This window comes from Gavialis gangeticus, unplaced genomic scaffold (genome assembly GCF_001723915.1).
Source record: "Gavialis gangeticus isolate Ggan-Ray unplaced genomic scaffold, GavGan_comp1, whole genome shotgun sequence".
Lineage (NCBI taxonomy): Eukaryota > Metazoa > Chordata > Crocodylia > Gavialidae > Gavialis > Gavialis gangeticus.
In genome coordinates, this window is record NW_017729033.1 from 39,307,823 (window position 1) to 39,320,243 (window position 12,421).

Genomic DNA, 12,421 nt, shown 5'->3' on the forward strand with positions numbered 1-12,421 from the left:
CAGTGGCTGTAGTCCATCCTTTAGCCCCCATCCCGAGTGCAGCTCTGACCCAGCCCAGCACCCATGCCAGGAAGAAGCCAGCATAGCCCCTGGCCCTGAGCCCTCAGTAGGCAGCCCAGTCTTTCTCCATGCACAAATCCAGGGGGGCACATGCCCCCCCAGCAGCGAGGAACCAAACCCTGCTTTCCCCCCTGACGCCCCCTGGATGAGCCACCCACAGCTTTGTCTTGCGTCCTGCCCCACCCAGGCAGTGCATACCCCTGCCCCATTCCCTCCCTCACCATGGGGGGACACAATCTGCGCCCTGCCCAAGCCCCTTCACTCTCCTACATGCCTTCCACCCCACAGACTTACCAGCCAGACACTGCTCTCCAAGCTGCCAGGCTGCATATCGAATATCGGATCAGTATTGGCCAATATGGCTGGTTAATTAGCCAAAAAAATCTTTAAATCGGTGCACCCCTATTTTGTATGTATTGGCCATGTGCAAACATCCAGTTTCTACTGGGAAAGTTGCTGCTCTCCAGGAGAAACCACAAGTGTACAAATGTTCAAAGCAAAAGTGGCCATACTGGGAGAAAAAAGACCTGGGAACAACCAGGGCTAAATTGCTCCCAGGAGAGTTTCTCCTGAGGCATCAAATGTCTATATATGTTCTAAGAGTAGCCTTTCCAGGGTTTTTGCTCCCACCCCTCTTCCCCCCATTCACTGGGAGACAGCATGTTGCTAGGGCTGGACTTAACTGCTCCAGCTGAACACATCCCCTTCATAATCCCCACATTGTTCTGCACAGAGACGTAGGCGGATCCTGAGTAGTATGTCAGCCAGTCACGACTGTCCTGTGCACTGCTGCCATCTGTTGCAAGATAGACTGAGGGATCCTGCAGAGCACACAGATGTGAGCACAGAGCCCCACTGCACAGCATCATTAGTATAAGCTCTCAGCTCTTCAGGGGCTCAGCATTCAAATGTCTGTTCAGGCATCTCTGGGTAAGTTTTTCTACCAGGAGAACAGAGCTGGGAGAATTTGCCCAGACTATTTGTTTCCCAACAGGCACAGGAAGAAGCCTGATGTTCTCATGACCTCCCTTCTAACTTCTTAGAAGACCTGAAGTTCTCATTCTAAGACAGTTAAAGAATAATGTTTACAGTATCAAGGAAAACACCCTTTAAGTTAGACTCATGTAAATACTCCCAAAGGACCTGGAAAATAAAAATACCAAGCACCTCAAAAAATGAAGCTTTCTTCCTCTAAAATCCTAAGTGATTTTTATTTTTGTCTGGAGGAAAAGCACTGCTATCATCACTCTGCTTTCCCTCTATCTGACAGAGAGAAAAACAAGATGAATGATGCATCTCCAACGACAGGTATCAAGTACTTCAACTAATAGGCTAAAAATAGATGTAAAAGATTCAGAGTGAACAAGTAAGAAGCACTGGATGTATTGACGGAGTAAAAAATAAAAATGCTCAACCAATAGAAAATAGAGTATGAAGGCTATAGGACAGTGGTCACCAACTAGTGGATCTAGATCCATCAGTAGATCTTGGAGCCTCTTGGAGTCAATCCAAGGCTGAGGTGGGGGGGCCGAGTGCCTGTATGTATGCCCGCGCGCATACTAGCCCAGGAGGTCAGTCTGTGGGCAAGGAAAGGGGCGGGGGCTAGACTAAGGTCCCTGCGGTGAGGGACAGTACCACAGAGGCAGAAGCAGGAATAAGTTGAGTGGGGCCCCGGCCAGGTAGAACTTACCTGCTGGGGAGGCGCATCCCCAAATAATTTTCTCCCTCTGCCTTGAGCTGTCCCCCCCATCTGGTCCCTCCCCACAAACTTACCTGCTGGGCAAGAAGCGTCAGATACCCTCCAGGAGCTAATGCCTTGACAGTATTCAAAAACGTACTGTTTCTAAATATAAAAGACTGGCAATAAGAGTTAAGGCACAATTCAGTAAGGCAGCAGATCCCAATCTGTGGTACAGGTACCACCAGTGGTAGACAGACAACCTGTCAGTGGTATGTGGTAACAAATTTATTATAATTACTTCATATGACAAAAATGTGCTGGTGGTACTTTAGGTTGTATCGATTTAAATTGGTGGTGCACAATCTGTCAGTTTGGGAACCGCTGCAGTAAAGTATTTAACCCATGCCTACTTTTAAGCAAATGTTGAAGTACCTTACTTAATGGAGCACCATAACAATGAAGTGTTATTCAAAGTTAGAGTGATGTGGAACTATTGTTATGATTAGGAGTTCCCCTGTAAGACCATAAGAAAGAAACGGATTGCTGAAGTAACAGACGTAACAAGAATATCTTAAGCAGCATAATATGAGCTCTATTGGGTTTATCAATTTAGATGAAAAGGAGATCCTGTCAGGTTTATGCATAGGACAAGTATGCATCTTTCACAGATAAAAAAAAGTTATGATTTCCCTCCCTTTTTGATTCGGTAGCTGTTTTAAGCTTCTGATTAACTCAATTTGCCTATTCAATAAGATGGCTTCTGGGGCTGTATGCTGTTCAAGCCTAAAATGTATTTTTCTTCAGGACTACATGTACTGTTAGCAAATAAAAAAAAATAAAAAACTGTTTACTTTAAAACCAAAATGATAGATTGCATTTTTCCCCCCAGTATGCTTTATGTTTCTGTCAGATATCTCTGAATTCAGTAACTGCATTTATATACCACAAACACTATTTATGGAACAGTTACACAAGAAATGTACTAGATTATACACATATGTGTTTCCTTTTTGTAAATTTAGGAACTAAGATTTTACTATTTTATGCATATCCTGAAAATAATAAATGAAATATACCTTATGGCTGGGAAGCTCAGACTTTAAAACTACTCTCCCCTACTACAAGTACATAAAAGCCATGTAATCTGTTATGATATATTCAAAATAAAATATATTTTACTGCTTAAGAGGCTTAATATGGCAAAATACTGATCCAGCGAAGTACTCTGACATTTCATTAAAGACAAGCACCTGCAAAACTGAAGCCTTAAAAGATACAGTGATTAAAAATCTAAGTGCTGGGAGTCTGCTCTTGAAGTTAAAAATGTGAAAAGGTCCATGGGCTCAATCCAGCCCATGGACCTATTCTGTGCCACTCATCTGGCCTCTTGGACCAGATGAGTTTGACATTCCTGGACTACAGAATAGTTTAGATGGGACATTCTTAAATCTTGCTGTTGAAGTAGGGCCATTGTACAGAAAAGCAAGATAGATCCATACAGCCAAGGCTGAGGTGGGGGGGCCGAGTGCCTGTATGTATGCATGCGCGCATACCAGCCCAGGAGGTCAGTCTGTGGGCGAGGAAAGGGGCGGGGGAAAGCAAGCAACAGAAAGCCTGACTCTGAAGCCCAGTAATGACCTCCTAGAATGGGAAACTACTGGGTTCCAATCCCTACTCTCAAGTGCCTGAAACACTAGGTTATCATGTAAAGTATGGAACCATCCACTCACAGCCATGTGAAAGTTACTGCATTCTGTACTAAAAATCAGTGTTTTTGATTTTCACTAGTAGTACTCTTAAGATTCCTACTGGATCAGACCCAGAGCCAGGAATTTAGAAACTGTCTTCAATTTGAATCACATTAGATCCTAGACTGAATTTAAGCACCCGTCTGTTTAGCATGGGGACTTCAGTGCCATCTCTACAGCCTAAGATGTAGAAACCAAATGACTATAGGTACCTAAGGGGTTTTGCGGCTGCTGAAGTACAGTTATTCTGGATCACTTTTTGTGACTTAGATACTATATTCTGCTTGAGTACCGTTTAGTTATCCAATTTACCAATTAAAGTATGATCTTATTTTTTGTACGTCTGTATAATATTTAGGAAATTTGATCATAATCCATAATTGGTGCCATAAAATTTTACTGCAATTAAATAAAATAAATAAATAAATAAATAAATAAATAAATAAATAAAACATTTATATAGCTAGTTGCTGTAAAAGTTCTTCAGTGTGGTGTGTGTTGCTGTCACTTCAGTTGTAGACTAAGCCTGGCAGAGAATTCATGGGAAGATGGTCAGAGATTGTTCAACAATTCAGACATGCTACCAATACTTTTCTAGAGTAATGCAAGCAAGAGAAAGGAAGTTTTTAACACTATACTTTGGCCATATCTGAATGGAATGTAATGGGACAAAGAAAAGGAACTTCTAAAAATCCAAGGGGATCCTTCCATCAAATCTCCCCCGCAAACAATGGAAATGAGATTTGCTCAAAGAAAGTATCACAAAAGTTCCTTGTAACGAAAAAGAGCTAGACAAGCTTAATAATAGGGTTAGTTCTAATTCCCTTCCTTCTGCTGGCTCTCTCCCTCTATGTATATATTTCCCTATACCAGGGGTAGGCAATTATTTTGGGCGGAGAGCCGTTTACCGAGTTTTGGCAAGCTGTCGAGGGCCACATCTGCCCCTTGACAAGTGCCATTCCCCCTGGTCACCATCTTGGGACCAGAAGTCCCATCCCTAACATCTGACCTTTGCCACTGGAAGTCCCTCCCCTTACCCCTAGAAATACTCCTTTGGGGAAGGTTTACCATCTTAGGGGGAAAAAAACCAAATTACATACTAAAAAACACCCATAATAATATATTTTAATTTAATTTAAAAATGTATTTTTGTCCTGATTAGTGGTAATTTGGAAAAGTTGGGAAAGGGGCGACGGCGGCCAGTACTGGAGTGGCCCAGGGCGAGGAGGTAGGAGCCTGGGGTGCAGGCTGGCAGGGGTCTGTGGAGCCAGGCTGGACTGCACCAGTAGGGAAAGGGTGGAGCTGGCCCAGCTCCACAGAGCCCTGCTGGCCAGGACCCCATGCTCCCACCGCCCTGCTTTGGGACCACCAGTGCTGGCCCTGGAACACCAGTATGGGCCCTGTGATCCTGCCTGGCTGCTGTTAGCTCCTGTGCCCCCACCCCAGCCCTGCAGTACAGGCGGGGATCAGCACGCAGCCCCAAACCCATGCTTGCTGGCAGGGAACATGCTGGTGCTCAGCACAGGGGAAAAGCAGTCCCCCCGCTCCCTGTGGCCAGCCCCTCATGCTGCAGCCACTCGGAGCTGATGGGGGCTGTCCTGCCTCTCCTCCACATCACTGCAGACACAGGCAGCCCCACGAGGACTCTGAGTGGCTGCAGCATGGGGCACTGGCCATGGGACAGAAGGGCGCTTTTCCCTCGTGCTGAGCATCAGCTTGCAACTCCCCACAGCTGCTAGCTTGGGCTCTGCGCCAGCTCCAGGCTTGCTCATGGGGGCTGAGTCACAGCAGCAGCTGCTGCTGCTCAGCGCAGAGGAAAGCGGCTCCTGCTGGGCAGTATTTGCTTGGCCACCTGTCTGGAGCTTGTATGCACCGTGCTAGGCTGTAGTGCAGCTGCTTAACCACCACTTACAGTATGGAACCTCTGTGCTGCACAGCAGCTGCTCCACACAGCCACTGCTGCCACGCTGGGCAGGACAGAGGCAGCCGTTAAGCTGCCGCACCACAGCCTAGCGCAGCACGGGCTCTGGGTGGGCAGCTGCAGCAAACATTGCCCAGCAGCACTGAGCAGCAGCTTCTGGGGAACAAGCTGGTGTTCAGTGCAGGGGAAAAGCAGCCCCCATCCCGTGCTGCAGCAGCTCAGAGTCTGTGCAGGGCTGCCTGTGCCTACTTTCCATTGGGGTGACAGTGGAGAGGCAGTGCAGATCCGCGCAGACTGCAAGTGGCTGCAGCTTGCGGCACCAGCTACAACGGGGGGGCGGCGGCACTTTTCCCCCGCAATGAACACCAGTTCGTTCCCCAAAGGCAAGCACATGGTCAGGGCTGCGTGCTACTCCCTGCCTGTACAGCAGGGCTGGGGCAGGGGCACAGAATGAATGGGTGCACAGGAGCCAGCAGCAGCTGGGCAGAAGCGTGAGGCCTACACCGGTTTAGCAGTACCATCACATAATTTTGTAAATTATTATAAACCTTATGCAACATCATCTACATTCTGCTTATTAGCCTAAAACAGCCAATTAACATCCAGAGTGCTTGCTCAGCTTTCAAACCCACTTACATACACATATTTTTCATTATTTTCTTTCCCGAATTTAAAGGTTCGCAATAACCTGGAAATTCAACATTTTCAAATGGTTTGTTTGCTTATAGGACAGTAGATAGTATTGAATTAAACCTAAATTAAGCTAAAACTTGGAAAAATTGAGGGCTTAAATGGTATTAAAAAAGTAGAGTTTCTTCATAAATTATGAAAATTGATTAGCCTTTCCTTTTGACATAAAATTAGCACCACCTCACACAGACTTATGTTCTGTTTCTTAGAGACTTTTAACAGGTACCATCACTTACTAACACAGAAAAACATAACTGTTAGCACTTATTTCAGCATAAGTGAAGAAGACTTGAAAGACAGAGATTCACAGACACTAAAGAAAAACTAGCATAAAAATGAGAGTTTTAAGACGGAAAAAAATGCAAATTAAACTGATGTTCATAGTCTTCATTCCTAATGATTATATTAACTTACATATCACACATACCATTTTCCCAAAAAAATCAGTCCTCCAAAATTATGGTGCGTGTCTTAAGTGGGGAAAACTGATTTTCTTTGCTGGAACAGAATGATGGAAGAGTTACGATTCAAAATGGTTATGCTTCCCTTCTTTCTGAGAAAGCAAGCAAGGACACAGTCCCTTTCACAGCTACTAATTAATTGGGAGCAGCTTTTGGGGTAGCATACAATTAACACTGGACTCCACCCCTGCTTGCTCGCTGTCCCAGAGAGAGAGGTGGAAACTATATTTTTTAATGTAGGGGCCATGCTGAAAGTCAGATCTACACCATTCTGGAAAAACACCTTTTCCCCCCTACATTCCAGCTTCCAAAAACAAGGTGCATCTGCCTTCTGAGAAAATATGGAAATTCTGATAGCAACAGGGCCAACAAAACGAACTGTTTTTCTTTTCTAAAAGCTGCTTTAAAAAAAAAATAAGTTAACAGCTAGCCAATATTATAGAAAAAGAAACCATTCCCATGCCAGCTACTTAGTGGGCGTGTCTATATGAGACGCTTAATGCAGAGTAGCCCAATAACACTGCAGTAGTGCATCACAGCACCGATGATGCCAATATGCTATTGCCCAGTATTACTAGACTACTGCACACTAGTGTCACTAAAAAGTCATTCGCCAGTGTTACTGTGCAGTAATTCTAGTTACTGTGCATTTAGTTAATGCTTCATTAAGTACTAAACTAAATGCGCAGTAACTACTGTGCATTAATGAATGTGTACACGCAACCAATGATGCCTAGTTAATCCAGACATTTCACAGTGGTTACATATACACATTCAAATGATCTGGGAGAATTCTCCTGGTAGGAAAAAAAAACACCACTTACCTGGAGATGCCCTAACAGACATTCAAATGCTAAGCCCCTGAAGAGCACAGATGATCCTGTGCAGACAGGATCCTTATTTGCAGTAATGATCCTGTGCAGACAGGTGCTCTTCAGGCTCCCTCAATCTATCTGATGACAGATGGCAGCAGCGGGTCAGTCTATCTGGCTCAGACTGGCTGACTCCGACATTTCAGGGTCAGCCTGCATTTCCCTGTAGCACAATATGACGACTGTGAAGGCAGGGTATTCTTCTCCCTGCTTGACTGGAGCAGTGGAGTCCAGCTCAAGCAACACACTGTCTCCCAGGGGCAGGAGGGAGTGCAGGGGGCAGGAGAGAAGCAGCCTGGAATGCTGGAGGAATGTGCCGTGGCTCCTCTCAGAAGACAATGAGTAAAGACATTTGCTTTCCCAGGAGAAATTCATCCAGGAATGATTTAATCCTGGTTATTCCTGGGTTATTTTTATCCCAGAGTGGCCTTTTTTGTTCTGGGAGAAAAAGCCTGAACATCTGTACACTTGTGTTTTTTCTTGGGCTGTACACTTGTGTTTTTTCTTGGGAGAGCAGCGATTCTCCCAGTAGAAACTGACTATTTGTACACAGTCACTCCTATAAAGAAGATGTGGTTATTTCTTTTAATTAATTTAAGATCTTGTTTATGTTTAAGGATGAAGGAGGTGAGAAAGCAGTGAGGAAAAATACATTAGAGAAAAATTTTTTGCAACTGCAGATTTATATTTCAAATTACAATAAACACTCAGAAAATGTTGGAGAGAAGAGCTAATAAATAATCCCACCGCATTAAAAACTGGGTCATTTACCTTCAAATAAACTGAGGTCTCTTCGTAGCCTTGGTCCATAAAGCCCTTCTAAAATACTTTCAAAACCTGAAAACAAAAGAAACATTTACAATAGTGAACAAAACTTTTGCTAATTAGACTCTATACATGAAGAATTAGATTCTATACATGAATAGTCAGCAGGAAACCACTTTCATAAAACAATTTTTAACACTTATAGCAATAGAAAAAAACAGCAGCTTGCCACACAGAAATACATTCCTGCATCTATAGTACCATTCAATAGGTCTTAGATTGATCTTCTAACAAAAACAATTGACAGCTGTACTGAACCAGCCTATCAGACATATTCCAAGCACCTTATCAAACTTAAAATAATTTAAAAGGTGAGATTATTAACCTCATAGCTTCTCCACAAATGTACTACCATTTTTTTAAAATGGTGCATCATTCATGTCCAAAATGTAAGCTTCAAAATTAGGAAGTTCTCAACTTCCATCACAAAAAAATTAAAAATGAATAAGCTGTTTAATAAACTGATTCTACAAATGTATCAATAATGAACTCTCCTAGAATGTAAAACAGCTCTTTTCCTATTTTATAATTCAAATCTAAATTTATGCAATTTAATGCTGAAACATCTTCCAATTGCTTTTTCTACCTTTTCTAATGGTAGACAATATTCCCTTTAGCCAAGGTGAAAATTAAAAATAGTATTTGAAGCTTTAATTTCTTGTGCTCTAACACAGTTCTTAATAAATAGGTAGCTATTTTTTACTGTTTATATAATCATAATTTATCTTCCCATTCCAAAGATCAGCTAGGACACTTGTATGATATGACTAAATACCATCAACATAGCATGCCAGGAATTTCAAACTAACCCTCCAACTTGGGACACATTACACAGCAATGCAAAAAACTACTGTTACATCCCTAACCCAAACCTTATTTTATTCTGTAGGACTATTTTCACTGAGAAAAAAAAAGAAGATAAGATGTGGAGGTGCACAAATACATCGGTCCCATATTGGATAAGCACTGATATCAAGAAAATTGATGGTATCAGCACTAGGCTTTTTTTTGGCTGATGCAGCTGATAATTTTGCGAATAAATGTCCCATCGATGCATACAGCCACATTGCGGCACACAGGCTGCCAGGAGCACAGCCTGGCAATGCGAAGAACAGCTGGGTCTGGATGGTTAGTCTGTTGTGATGAAAGGGGCATGGGGGCTTTTGGGGCAGGGGTGGAAGGAAGCAGACTGAAGCCCCACTGGTGAGGGAGGGAGTAGGGCTGGGGCTGCACAGCCAGGACACAGCACAGGATGGAGCTGCGGCTTGTCCAGGGGGCACAGGGAGGGGATGGCGGCTTCTGCTGCTGCATGCACCCCAAGACGTCATTGGGGATGGAGGGGTGCACCTCCAGATCTGCGTACAGGGTGCGGGTGGGCTGGGACAAGGAGTAGCGCCAGGCTCTTCCTAGCAGGTAGGCTGGGCTGGGCTACACTCAGGGCAGGAGGCAATGGTTCCACCCTGTATTTAGGGGTGGCTGCAGCTCCTCCCTGTAACCTCCCTCTCAGCACCGCCTGCTCTGTGCGCAGCCCAACTCAGCCCCCTGCCAGGAAGAGCCTGGGATTGCCCCCAGCCCAAAGCGGCAGCCCACCATCACCCCACACACATATGCCTGCCACCCACGCCCTACCAGGGTGCGAGTAGCAGCAGGAGCTCCCATTTCTTCCAGACAAGCTGCTTGCAGCTCTGTTCCGTGCTCCATCCCAGTTGTGGACCACCTGCCCCCACCCCAGCCCCACTCCTTCCCTCACTGCAGGGGTCTCGATCTACACCCCACCCCCATGCTCCTTCATTCCCCCAACAGAACTACCAGTCAGATGCTGCTCTTCAAGCTGCCTGGCTGCATAATTGGCAATTGAATCGGTATCGGCCAATAGGGCCCATTAAAAAAAAAAAAAAAATCAGCCATCAGTATCTGCCCAAAAAATTTTTATTGATGTACCCCAAATAAGATGTTAAATCAGCATGTATTAAAACCCTTATACATACATACATACATACATACATACATACATACATACATAATATATATATATACACACACACACACACACACACACACACACACACACACACAGCACTCTGAAATAGACATAGACAAAAAACACTTCTTGCCAGCAAACCTATCTCCATACTGGGAGTTTTGTCAGGAGAGCAGTATCAGCTTGTGGGGTGGGAATGGTCCTTTCACCTCCCTAGGTGAGACAGCTTTGCTGTCAAAACTTTGTGAAATAGACAAGTTCACAGTATAGGCAGAGTCTTAAAACACTAATATAAAGTTAGTCTCCTTTTCACAGATATTTTAACTTGTCAATAAAAATGCACATTACAAAGTTACTTAGTAATATTAACTGCCTCTCAGACTCAAATGTAGCATTAATCAAAAATCTTCATGAGAATTCCCAAACCATCTATCTGACTTCAAAGGTTAATTCCATAAACCCACCCAAAAAAGGCAAATAGGAAATCTGAAGGCAAGATAGCAACTTGTCCATGAATTCTAACATGAGGAACTATCATGTGTTTAATCTACAGTATAGTTACCTCTTTTGACCTGAACCTTTATCTACTATTTGAAATTCTTCAGATTGTCTCCATTAAGAGAAGAAACTGATGTTGGAGACAGGGTATTTTGATGCAATCCTGTTAACTTACTATGCATGTAAAGAGTCCCATTTCCCTGAACACCACAGGAGCCAAACAAACAACAGAAGGCTGTTCCTTTTGTCAACAATTCCAATTTTTTTCCCAGTCAAAACTTTGCACATGTTCTCTTTTGACTTTCTTTCAGAGACATGCCAAGAGTACTCTTCTTGCTTTTTCCTTAATTTCTCTCTGCAGCTGTCTGTGTTCTTATTGCCTGCTTCTGCCCAGAGACACAGACAACCAAACAAAATTGAGCTTCCCACATTCAGCCCCTAACAATCTCCATTCACACAAATCTATTGTTACCAGGCCTTATATGTGACCTGTTTTTGGTGGTCATTCACATTTTTTTTTAGCTATCTTTCTTCAAGAAAGAGCTTTGCAACTTCTTAACCTGAATGAAAGGTGATCAGATCCACTGCTTTCTCTGGCACAATGGTTGGGGGGATTAGTTTAAGACAAACCTCCAAAATAACAACAGATGTATAATTTCCCATGTCTAGGAATCTAATACTTGTGGGGTTGCCTTATTTTCAAAGTTTTCTTGGATTCGAGTAAATATGGTAGTTCACTCACTATCTTGGCTAGCTAGACTTCACACTGAATATCAAACCCAATATCTGCATTGATGTATATTCCTCAATAACTATTCACATTTAAAACCAATTACCCTCTTCACCCAAATCCAAGATGACCCTGAATTTAAGATGAACTGACCAACAATTACATTCTATACATGAAAAATGTATACATTTGTTATAATTTTCCATGTTTAGAATGTTGGAATAATTGGAGGGTTATCTGAGCTTTGCCCCCTCTCCCCCACTGCTACTATTGGGAAAGCAGTGGCAGGTGGGCAGTCAGCAGGGGAAGCAGTGGAAGGGGGAATGGTCTGGGAGGGCTCTTGCAACCCCACATCTTGCCCCTGCTCTCCCATACCCCCCTGCTGACTTTGCCTCCCCTTCCCTCCCTGGAGACTCTGTCCCCGTACCTACCACCCCGCTCCCACTCTGGCAGGCTCTGGCCTTGGTTCCGGCCTGGGGCATAGAACACAGCCTGTCTGGTGGCAGCAGCAACAGCGTGGCAATGGCAACAGCGTGGCAGCACCAGCCCCAGCTCTAGGGCCAACAGCAGCTATCTGATGCCTACCACCTTGTACTCAAATACAAGTTGAGGGGTTTTCCCCCTCATGTTAAATGAGGAGCTATACATCTCATCTTGGATTCTAGTAAATAGGTGGGTAGTTCAGTTTTAGACTACTTATTGCCTTGAATTTTCAGTATGTCTGGTCTTAAAAATCTATGTTTGAAGCCCAAATCTATTATTCTAGACCCTGATGCAGTGTGCCTCAGGGCCAGAGACAACCTTTGTCCAAGTGACCCCCGGCTGGACTTCATGGGAGCTCCTCTTGTCCACCCTTGTCCTGCCACCCACCCCTGCTCTTCCCTCTTCATTCTTTGACTCTTACTGACAGGCTCTTTGCCCAGTCTGCTCTTTGCCATCCCTGATGGCATGCAG

General features: G+C 44.1%; 1 protein-coding gene across 1 annotated transcript in view; it reads right to left on the bottom strand.

Annotated features, from left to right (window-relative positions):
• Positions 1–11,610, bottom strand: part of LOC109303794 (ligand-dependent nuclear receptor corepressor-like protein) — a 99,255-nt gene extending 87,645 nt beyond the window's left edge. Inside the window, exons 1-2 of the mRNA XM_019526068.1 lie at positions 10,913–11,610; positions 8,205–8,270 (exon numbers count right to left, since the gene is read on the bottom strand). Of these exons, the coding sequence (XP_019381613.1) occupies positions 8,205–8,270; positions 10,913–10,919 (73 nt within the window). The 5' untranslated portion in view covers positions 10,920–11,610. The remainder of the gene's footprint in view (positions 1–8,204; positions 8,271–10,912) is intronic.
• Between the last annotated feature and the right edge of the window lie 811 nt (positions 11,611–12,421).